The following is an 11,400-nucleotide window of genomic DNA, read 5'->3' on the forward strand; positions in this document are numbered from 1 at the left end:
CTAAAGCTTTGTCAATTTTGTTTATCTTTTCAAAACACCAACTTTAATTTTGTTGATTTTAAAAATTGTCTTTCTAGTCTCTGTTTCATTTATTTCTGCTATAATCTTCATTGTTTCCTTTCTTCTGCTAACTTTGGGTTTCATTTGTTGTCTTTCTAGATGCTTGAGGTGTAAAGTTAGGTTGTCTATTTGAAATTTCTTCTTTTTCAGTGTAGATGTTGATCACTATAAACTTCTCTCCTAGTGCTGCGCTTGCTGCGTCTGTGCGTTCTTCAGCTGTTTCACCTACTCGTCCATTTAGTCTTCTGCATCTTCTTATAGTTCATAGTTACCTTAGAAATACATTTATTGGATTCATATTTTCAGATCTTTTTAGTTGGTACTTTCTTTTCTAAAAACACGATTTTCTAAGGAGTAAAATATGTAAATGGTAAACATTTTAAAACAACATTAACGGGTATATAGTAAAAAAAAATCAACAGACAAAAAAATTCTCTGTTTCCTGATCTTTCTGGGTTTTTCTGCAGAAGCAGCTACCCTTATTGGTTTAAAGTGTCCTTCCAGAATTATTCCTTTCAGTCATAATTTAGGTTACTAAAACCTGGAAGAAACAATGGTAGAAGATCTTGCTTTCGGGGAGCTGTTCTACTATGGCTCTGGTTCAGACGGTTGATCCGACATGGCAGCCTGAGTCGGTGGATAGGCAGTAGGTGTGTCCTGTGTAGGACATCCTTACTAGGGAGGTGTGATGTTTTCACAGCATTGGGAGCTTAGTATTTTATTTTATACCCTGTGCCTTTAGGCATTTAAGAATTTGCGTAAGCCATGTTTCAAGGAAATAAAAACAGAAACTGACTTTATATCTCTGTTTCTTGTATGATTTTTTCCCTACTTAAATTCCTTTAATTATATAAGTGGAACGGATGTCATTTTTATTATCTTATATAACTTCTTAACGATATTAAATGTGTCTTTCCCTGATTGAGGACATGGTTTAATTTTGGCGGTATTGACTACAAAAGAAAAGAAAAAAGCTTATGTTAGTCTTTAATTTTACCTATGATTCAAGCCCTAGAGCAGGCCACAAATCCTGAAGTGCATCAGAACCACTTGGGGTGCTTGTTAGACATGTCGTTAGACATGAGCTCCCTTTCTTCCACCTTCCACCCACCTCCACCCCCAACCCCAGCATAGTCCTGTTTAGTAGACTTGATATGGGGCCAAGAAGATTCTGAAGGAGGAAATTCCTGGATCATATTGGGAACACTGAAGTAGAGACTGGGAAGGAGACCAGCTCCAAGCCTGTTTGAGAAGACATTCATTATGTCAAGCTGCACAGTGTGTCCTTTTCTGAACAACAATCATTTTCCGTTTTTTTTTTAAATGTGGATCTAATCTATAATGGTGAAGCTTCTTTCAGAATTAGAGTTAACATGATTTTGGAGTGAGAAATGTCTCGTATTTCACTGCTGCAGTGGAAATGTCAGTGTGTTCTTGTGATTTAGCTCATTCCGCCCCTAAAAACTCACATTCCTTGGAATGGAGGAGTTCTAGGTGCCAGAATTTCCACCTCTTTCCATCTTCAATCCATTCGGTAGATTTCTATTTCTCTGGGAAACTTTCCCGTTCAGATTTTTAGTTATCTGACAAACTTCTGAGGAAGTAACCCCTTAATTTCCCACTCTACTTTGTTGCAGAAACATGTGGAATTCATTCAAAATACCTGAGACCTGTCTATCCAACCAAAACCTTCCCTAATCACTATACCATTGTCACGGTAAGTGCTTGACCCAGCGGAAGACTGAGGCCCAGGCAGGCGACTGACCCCACCAGAGGTGCCCAGGCAGCCACGGCCATGCCCCAGGCTCACATTCACAAGTGCATGTGGTGACAGTTCGGGCTGGGCAGGAGCGTGTCGGTGTGAGGCCGATCCAGGTCTGTGTGGAGTTAACGATGAGGGAGTGTCCCAGCGTTAGGCTAATGCACTGTGTGCGAGGCCAGGTGGCCTCTTGGATGTGACAAATACCATTTTCCTCTGATCTTTTGATTTGCCTCCACTCATTTGAAAGTCTGCTGGGAAGGGCAGGCTATGCATGAGGACAGCCTCTTTGATGTGGGGAATTTCTTCCTTTCTTAGTCTTTTTGTTCTATGTAACTTGATAAAGGATTCTGTTTCACCAATGAATTGATGCTGCTTATGTCTCTTTAGATAAAGCAAGTAAATTCTCCTTGATGTAGAAAATGACAAAAGTGAAACAATCGAAATGAACTCAAAGGAAAATTTTGTTAACACATAGATTTAGAACACAACTTAAGGAAGCCTCTGCCAAGGCCTTTATTGAGTCTTTACCACTTTGCATTTAGTCTTTCATTACTGTCAAGCAGTAACTATAACTTATTGAAATTTTAACCCTAGTAAATATGTATGTATAGATGTATATATGTGTATGTATATTATATGTATGTATGTGTGTATGTATATGTGTGTATATATATATACACATATATACACACAAATATATGTACATATTTGCAGATTATATATTTGCAGATTTACCAACTCGTTAAAATTCATTTGTAACCCCAAAATCAATACTTACGACCTATTCATAGTCATTTGTGGACATTCACAGAGCAGCAAAAAATTCGAGTTGCCCAGCTCGTATGTTCCCAGCTGGGGTCTAATAAGGTGACACTCTGCCTTCTTGCTTTAGCTCTCACACTGTAAACAAATGTTGCTTTCATAGGGTGTTGTCTGTTTAGTGCCATGTTTCTCACATGTTCGTTTTATTGGTGGTTTTGCTCTTTAAAACGGCCCTCTAGCATAGCGCTGACGTGCTGTCCAGTGTTCCTGTGAGCAGGAGGCTGTGATGTGCGTACAGAGGAAACGCGTGCATTAGATAAGCTCCATTCAGGCCTGAGTCATTGTGAACCAACAATGTCTCCTAAATAAGGGACCTTTAAACAGAAATACTCGTAAAACAAGGTTGTGTATTGATCAGTACGCAGAAATGTGACCAGAGGCTCGCAGAAGCCCAGCCCTGTGTTCTCCCTCGGAGCAATGCTTCCATGTCCGCTGTTTAGCGTTGGCAGCAACCTTATAGAACATCACTGCAGCCGATAACAAAGATCTACTGTATACATACATCCGTATGACAATATGCATACATAATACATATGCACGTGTATGTATATATAAATAAGGGATTATGTGAGTGCTATTCATTTACTGTATGAAAGTAGATGCATTCGTATTCATATATATAGTAATGTTCTGAAATAATAACCCTAAAATCCATCTAAAAGGAGTTACAACTGTATGGGGTATCATAAGCATAGAGAATGTGTGGAATGATTGAGTGAATGTTTGTGATTGGATTGAAGGAATGATTGGATTGAGGGATGAGTGGATGGGAGGGTGGAGATGGAGTCTTGGCAGCCTCCCTTTTAAAGTGCTGGAACACACTTGAAGCCATTTAGCCAGGATATTTGATACTTAAGAGCTTCTATGTAGTAAATTTCTTGCTATTATTGCCAACATAACCAGTGGCTAATCATTATTGTAATGTGGGAAACTTTAATTCACAAATAATTCTTAATCACACGAGAGTTATATTAACACCACCAACACAAACCATCTGCCTAATATTGTTCATTTTCTGCTATAAACCATATATATATATATATGTATATTTGGTTCAGATCCAGGAGTTTTATATTGAAAGATACATAACGTCCTTCCAAGATATGAGTTATAGATCTTATGTTTCAATTTAAATAGGTGCTTTATTAATATTTTATCTTAAATCTTGTTTTGAAATGATCTTTTTAGGGCTTATATCCGGAATCACATGGCATCATTGACAATAATATGTATGACGTAAACCTCAACAAGAGCTTTTCAATTTTTTCAAAGGGGACATTTGATCCAGCTTGGTGGCATGGACAACCAGTATGTAGCCTTCTACATGTGGCACCAAAGTAACTTCCATTTTCCAATGTGACAGCAGATCACTCTTCTCTCTCCACTTTGAGTTTTACATTATCTTTCTAATTTCTAAGGGCTGTGGGTGGGAAAGCGTGTCACCACTATTTATAATTATAATTTAAATCTTTTAAACATTTATAGTTCATTTTAAACATTTAGTTCACCTAAACAACCTTCTCATAAAACTTGGACGTTGTATTATAAACATATTAATCTGGAAGTTACTCAGAAAGATTATCTGTTAATACTTTTCCTCCTTCTTTAGAAGGGAAAGAGAAACTGTACAATTTTACCAGTTTGAAAAAATTATCTTCTTTCTTACTACCTTACTACAGTTTTGATTTTTGAGGTGGATCTCTGGATAATTATAGTTTTTAACTGCTGCAAAGACAAACTTTCAATAATTTAAATAAATTTTAATAACTAAATATATTTTGCAACTGTTAATATTGTCCAGTTTCTAATAAGTGGGACCATGTCTACCCAAACTTACTGATTACTCTCTTGACTTCCATTTATCTTAAATTTTCTCTTCCTGTAGGTCTGGCTGACAGCAATGAATCAAGGCTTAAAAGCTGGCACCTACTTTTGGCCAGGATCAGACGTGGCTATAAATGGCTCCTTTCCTTCCTTATATATGGTTTACAACAGGTAGCAAAGCACTTGTAGATATTTCCCTGTCTACGCAGGAATGATTAGGATTTTTTTCTGTCTTAATCTTCGTGGTAATTCTATTCTTCCAGTTTGGGGACCAAAAATCTTGTAGTCGTTATTGGTTCCTCACTCTTGTATCCCTCATCCAGTCTGACAGTAAATGCTTGTGGCTCTAATTCAACATATGTGCAGCCTGAGAACTTTCTGTTACCTCCAGCATTAACACTCTGGTTTGGGGTGTCATCATGTTTTGCCTGTCTTCCTGGTGTCGCCTCTTTACACGACTCCCTGCTTCTGTTCTCGTCCGCTATAAACAATTCTCAATCTACCAGCCAGATGATTAATTAAAAGAACAACTCCAGCTATGACACTCTTTGGCACTGAAACTTCAATGGCCTTGTTTCACTCACAGTAAAAGCCCACAAGGCCCTTTGTGGTCTGACCCCGACTGTGCCCCTGCCTGTCAGACCTCCTCTCCCACTCCTCCTCCCGGTGCTCACTCTGCTCCAGCCACGCTGACCTCCTTGGTGGCCTCAACACTCCAGGCTCCCTTCTGCTGTAGGGCCTTTGTGCGGGCTGCACCCTCTCACTCCAGGTATCCATCCACAGCCCACCGCCACCCCTCCTTCAAGCCATTGCTCAAAATTACCTTCTAAACGTTGTCTTAGCCTGATCACACTAAGATCTCAAATTCAACCCCCCCTTTCTCAGTGCCCGTTTCTCTGCTCTAGTCTCTCTCTTTTTTATCACCTTTGAAAATAATTTCTGGCAATACATGCTCAACATGCTTAAATGCAAAAATGAATGAAATGAATAAAAATAAACAAATCGAAGGAATGGATAATAATTAATGGCCTCTTATTTTAGTTGGGGGAAAATGGAGGGAAGGATGAGAAGGAAAGAAAATAACATAGATTAATTTATGTGAAGCAAGTGGGTCTCTATATATAAAGTAGGGAAAACAGGGACTCCTTTGAGTCATACTGAATCCATTTCAGTATTTTGTTCACATATGAACACAAAATGAATATCTGAAAATATCAATCTCCCTTCCTGAGCAGGAATATAATGGAATTATTCTTGATTTGATTGGTTTTTAAAATTGTTTGCTCTTTTCAGAAGTGTCCCATATGAAGAGAGGATCTCTACATTGCTAACCTGGCTGGACCTGCCCAAAGCTGAAAGGTAATATCTAGTGTCAGAGAAGTGCTGGCACAGTGGGATATTTGCAGGTGTAAAATAAAATTATTTCTTTACTTTAAATGACCATTTTTGAAAAAAACTTGGCATTTCTTTTTAATGGGCAATGTTCAAGAATTATTTCTGAGAGCAGTTGACTTTTTGCTCTTGAGAGTGTGGTTGACATGATGGGACAAGGGAGACAGAGCAAGTACCGGAGAGCAGAGGCAACTACCGCCACAAGATATGGACTGGGAGCAGGACTGAGGTGGATCTGACAGTCAGTCATGAGGACTGACTCAAGGAGCCAGGGGTGCCAGGGCAAGGCCATGGCAACAGGCTGGGTCAGGGCATCCTGAAAGAGAGTGCCAGGTCAACAGTGCATCTGAAACCAAACATTTAAAGGAAATTTAAAGGAGGGGCAGAACAGAATCAGCAAAAAGTCAGAAACCCAGAAATATGAAGTGCTGAGGCACATCAAGAGAAGCCTTACCAGTAAGAACAAGACATATTTTCATTACTGAGTCAGACCAATGCTCACATCCCAGAATGTCGTATTTAATCCCCATCAGGAGGCAATCCCCACTGGGGCCAAGTGGAACCACTGGACCCAGATGAAGAGATGGAGACCAGAGAAAGAGAGAAGGAAACAGCTACAAAGTTCTAGATCTACAAAATCCCCAATCCAACCTGTACGTTTATTTCAAACTGATGTCTTTCTCTGTTTCAATTTCATCCCTAGACCCAATTTTTATACCCTGTATGTGGAACAGCCTGATTCTGCAGGTCATGAAAAAGGACCAGTCAGTGCCGCAGTAAGTATTTTAAAACCTGTAACATCATCTAGCCCTAACCCACAAAAGAAAATATTTCTTAATTCTCATTGAATACAAGTGTAGTTGATAAATTAGTTAAAAGTCTAAAGGGAATATCTGTCTTATTAACCACAAAATAGTTTAGAGTCTAAAAAGGATGTCTCCCTTATTAATCAAATTTTGACTCATTTGATAAATGCTTACTGCCTACATACTTTGATGCAGCACTGTTATTTATACAATGATCAAATCAAGGCTAGATACTACTGCATGGGCCAAATTAACATGTTAGTGCAGCCCATTGCAAGCAGGGTCCCCTGCAAGTGCATGGTGGAATACCCAGCTGTCTGTTCATACAGTTTCATTTATAAGTGCCTTATAATTGAACTTAAGACGTTATTGCCTCAGGCAGAGTTATTCCCCTCCTGGGCCACCATTATAATGGAAGTAGACTCTTTAATATTAGTTTCTTCATTATATAAGCCATTCTGTTACACTTTTACTACAGAAATATAGTCCTTAAATATTACTTAAGAGAAAAAATGTCATCTCTGTTCTAAAATCCACTGAAGCCTATATTGTCTTGGACATGATGCAATGCTGCAAAGGTCCCCATGAATATGGCATTTGCCTACCCCATGGAAACTCACTTCACCATCGTCCTCAATGGGAATGCAAGCATATTTATTCTGGCAGCACGACTTTGCAGTTTATCAGAAATGCCCTTCTTCTTCTTTCCCTTTAAGCCCAAATGATTCTTAATGAAAGGCCCCGCTCAAGTCTGACCACTTTAACTCTTTAGACTCCTTTGTATTCCAACACCACGCACTGCATCACAGGATTCAACACTTAATCAGGTTATTCTAAAGGTGAACGGCTTAGGAAATATCTGGAGCATAGTCCCCATTTCTTCTTTTCTCTTTCGATTGTTATCTGTATTTGATATGATTAATTCCTTGAGAGGGGACTCTACAGTCTGCATTTGTCTGAACTGTACAGCTGACAGGATTAGGCTCGATGTCTTTTTCTTCTGTTCAGTGCTCCAGGTTAGCACCCAGATAAATTTTAAGTATAATTTTGAAAAGTGCTGCAAAGGAAAAAAGCAGGGTGCCCTGAGAGGTCTTGGAGGAGGTCCTAACCTACTCTGGGGCTGGTTAGAAAGTTCTCCTCTGAATAACAAAAAGGAAGAGAGATCACCAATGACCCGATTGAGGGAGGAGTTGAGCACGTTAGAGGAACACAGAAAATGAACAAATGGACAGATGGCGAGATACATGGACAGCGAGATAGTGGTAAGAATAATAATAGCAGCTAACCCTTGCTGCGTGCTACTCAGTGTCAGGTACTGTTCGAATTGCTAGATGAGCACTATCTCCCCCCAGTGTCTGGAGCATTGTGATCCCAGGGAGAGGGCTCAGAGTAAGCCTAGAGAAGGAGGCAGGCACCAAATCATGCAGGTCCTTATGGGCCATACAAAGTGCAATGGGAAGCATTGAGGCATTTTGATCAGGGCAGTGACATGATCAGATCTGTGTGTATTTACAGATCACTTTTATTGTGCAGAAGAATGGGTTGGAAGGAGCAAAAGAAAATGGGGATAGACAAGTTAGCTTTTGCAGCATTCCAGAAAAGAGATTGTAGTGACTTGGACTGGGGTAGTGGCAACCATCATGGATGGAAGAAGGTGCATTTGAGATTCATTCAGGAGGTGGTCTTGCCATGACGTGGTGTGAGACGGGTGACCGGGTTTGGCCTCAAGGATGATTCCAGGTTTCTACCAGAAGCAGGCAGGTGGTTCCACTTAGGTTAATAAGACCTCTGAAGGGAGATAAGCTTGGGGGAGAAGATCATGTGATTGATGTGCCTGTGACATGAAGATATCCAGAAGGCCATCGAATATCGATTTAAAGCTCAAAGTGGGTGAAGGTCAGGCAGCTTGGCAGCATGTTGATGGTGCATGAAAGGGGAGATGAGCTAAGGAGAGAGTGGATAGTGGAAACAGAAGAGGGCTTCAGACCAGCCTCATTTGAAAGTTAAGAAGAGGCAAAATGATGGAGAAACTGGCGGGCTTCATGCTTCATTGTTGTTGTTAACAACAGAGTTGTTATGACATAATTAGTTAATTATGTCAGAGTTAATATGACATAATTTAAAAGTAAAAAGGCTATTTTAGTTTATTTTGACTCATTTACTATGTTGAAAGCTTATTAACTTGTACTAGAGTTTTCAGTTATCAACACTTTTCTTATTCTTGCTCTACAAGCCCCTTAAGGCCTACTGTTAACAGTTTCTGGTGCTTCTAATATTGTATTAGGCATTTCCAGGGGCGAAGAAGATGAGGCCTTTACTGCCAGAAAGTATGTTGAAAGGGCCAATAATGAGTTAATGTACAACTGTTTTTTAAAAGAAATCTTTGAAAATTTGATCGCTTAAACAGCGTTTAAACGGGAAGGTTATTATGGGCTGCTGTAGCCAGAGAAGGCTTTATGAAGTGGGGATTTAGAGGGTGGGAGGATATGGATGGGCAGGAGGGGATGGGAGAGGCATTTGAAGTGGGGTGAAACCAGCAACTTCTCCATAGCAGATGTGTTCCACTGAGTCTCTAGTACTGAAGTTGAAGTAGGCACAGGATGTCCTGACTGGTCTTGAGTAACTTTAAATAATGGTCTAATACTTTAATAAGAGTCAGCTGTGATTCATTATTGAAAAACCAGTTATTACATCTCAGATGGAGTGAAAGGTTGGGAAGAAGAATTCACTTCTGAAAAGAAGATTGAAATTCAGAACAGACTGATTTAAGTGTTGGTACTGCTCATGTCCGTGGTGGGAGGATTTCCCAGCCCTGAGGAACTCCACTTTTGGGGAAGGAAGTGGAGGTAAAACCAGAGAGGCAGGAGGTTGGGCCTTTTGAAAAGCAGATATGTCAGTGCTGCGTAGAGCTTCCAGGTAGCAGGTTCCTCTGCAACCTTGAATTCTATTTTACAAAAAGGGGCTTCTGGATCGAAAGAACAAGTGTTCACTGAAGGTCTTCCCAGTTAATTCGTTATCCCAGGATTGATTTTACTGCTTCCACAGTGCCCACTGTGAAAGCGAATGATCAGATTCCAAGGGAAAGGGGCCACGTTTTCTACCCAAACTTGGTTTCCCCCACAGCTGCAAACATTTCTATCCCTGGTAATGAACTTATCCAAAAAACTGCTCACTCCTTGCCCATTAAGGGGATTTCTTGATTCTTTCCTTCGTCTGGGCCAGAGTTGGGGGCTGGTGCCCAGTCACTTCACGTTCCTAAATATGCCATCTAGAGAGTGTGCGCTTTGTGTGCTTAGGAAGTGTGTGATGAGTTTGGTTGCATGGTCCTTCCCTGCAGGCGCTTGTGCTCTTCTGGGGAGGCAGACACGCACACAGACGGTTTCCAAAGTGGGGAGAGTCCAGTGGTAGCAGAACGCCAGGGTGCTGGGAGAGGCCGGAGGAGGGGCTCTTTGTGCAGTTGGGAGGAGTTATGTGACAGGGGACATAACTATGTCCTGATGACAGGTGGGAACTGTAACTCTCACTGGCATACCAGAGGGCATGGTCACCCGAAGGATGGGGGTCAGGAAAGCATGCTGGAGTTGAAGGATTTGGCAGTAGATAGAGATGTTTGAGTTCAAGTCCTGCTCTGTCCTTTATTAACTGTGGGGCCGAGAACACGTTGCCTAACTTCTTAAACCTCAACCTTCCTCCTCTCTACGACTGGAAGTCTGGCAGCACCGTCCACGAATGTTGCTGTGAGGATTTTGTGAGAGAACACCCTAAAGCTCTTAACGGTAATTGGCTTGAGAAATTCTTGCTCAAAAAAAGAAAAAAAAGGCAATCAGTGTTATAGCAGGACTACAGGAGGTTAAACATTTTTTCCCCAATCCCACTGCTATTAGACTTTCTTATTCACTGAAAATAATAATGAAAATTATGTCAGTAAAAGTTATTCACTTGAACCTGTCAGTTCAATGTGCTATATTGATAAAGTGTAGAAAAATTTAAAAACACAAAAGAACGTAAACAATAAAAATGAATTCCAATTCACCATTCAGAGACAACCACTGTTAATATGTTTTTGACTTATTTCCTGTTCATTTTCTGTGCATGTGCCTTTACTAAGAAATAGTAAATACCTTTTAAAACAAAGTAAGGCTTCTGCAATGTCTATGAGTGCTTCTATAGTTTGGTTTTAATTTTTTATGTTTGGCATTGTATTGTGAGCATTTTCCTATGCCATGTTCTCTACAAAATATTTTTGAAGGGCTGTCGAGTATGCTTTCTTAAGAATGTGGAATAGTTTATGTTTTTTTTAATTTAAATGATAAATAAATATTGTGATGAACAACCTTGTTTGTAAATCTCCATTTGTATTCTAAGTGTTACTTAGGGCAAATGCCCAGAAGTAGAATTATCAGGTTCCAGGGTCTGCCCCTTTTTAACTCTCTGGTTACACATTGTCACATGAGCCTCCAGAGCATGTGCAACCATTTAAGCTCCTATAGAACAGTCTGTGACCCCCACCCCCCCAACACTGGTCATTATCATGAAAACCTTTGCGGTTGAATAATGTTTGCTGACTATGAACATTTTTCTCAGATATTTATGGCCTAGTAGTCTATCTTCCTTTGTAGAGAACATGGTTTAATTTTTTCATTTGTAGAAATTTAGGGAATTGGTATTTGGTAAATGTAGTAGTGTGGGTGCTGGACTCTGATGTCTTATTTCAAAGCCCAACAATTCAGGGAA

The 11,400-nt window shown here is 40.1% G+C and overlaps 1 protein-coding gene across 1 annotated transcript in view; it reads left to right on the plus strand.

Moving 5' to 3' along the window:
- Nucleotides 1-613: 613 nt before the first annotated feature.
- LOC124232264 (ectonucleotide pyrophosphatase/phosphodiesterase family member 3-like) overlaps nt 614-11,400 on the plus strand; it is a 17,621-nt gene continuing 6,834 nt past the window's right edge. Inside the window, exons 1-6 of the mRNA XM_046649228.1 lie at nt 614-668; nt 1,698-1,777; nt 3,833-3,952; nt 4,530-4,639; nt 5,762-5,827; nt 6,564-6,636. Coding sequence (XP_046505184.1) covers nt 614-668; nt 1,698-1,777; nt 3,833-3,952; nt 4,530-4,639; nt 5,762-5,827; nt 6,564-6,636 — 504 coding nt within the window. The remainder of the gene's footprint in view (nt 669-1,697; nt 1,778-3,832; nt 3,953-4,529; nt 4,640-5,761; nt 5,828-6,563; nt 6,637-11,400) is intronic.

The sequence above is a fragment of the Equus quagga genome, unplaced genomic scaffold (genome assembly GCF_021613505.1).
Source record: "Equus quagga isolate Etosha38 unplaced genomic scaffold, UCLA_HA_Equagga_1.0 HiC_scaffold_4075_RagTag, whole genome shotgun sequence".
In the NCBI taxonomy this organism is placed as follows: Eukaryota; Metazoa; Chordata; class Mammalia; order Perissodactyla; family Equidae; genus Equus; species Equus quagga.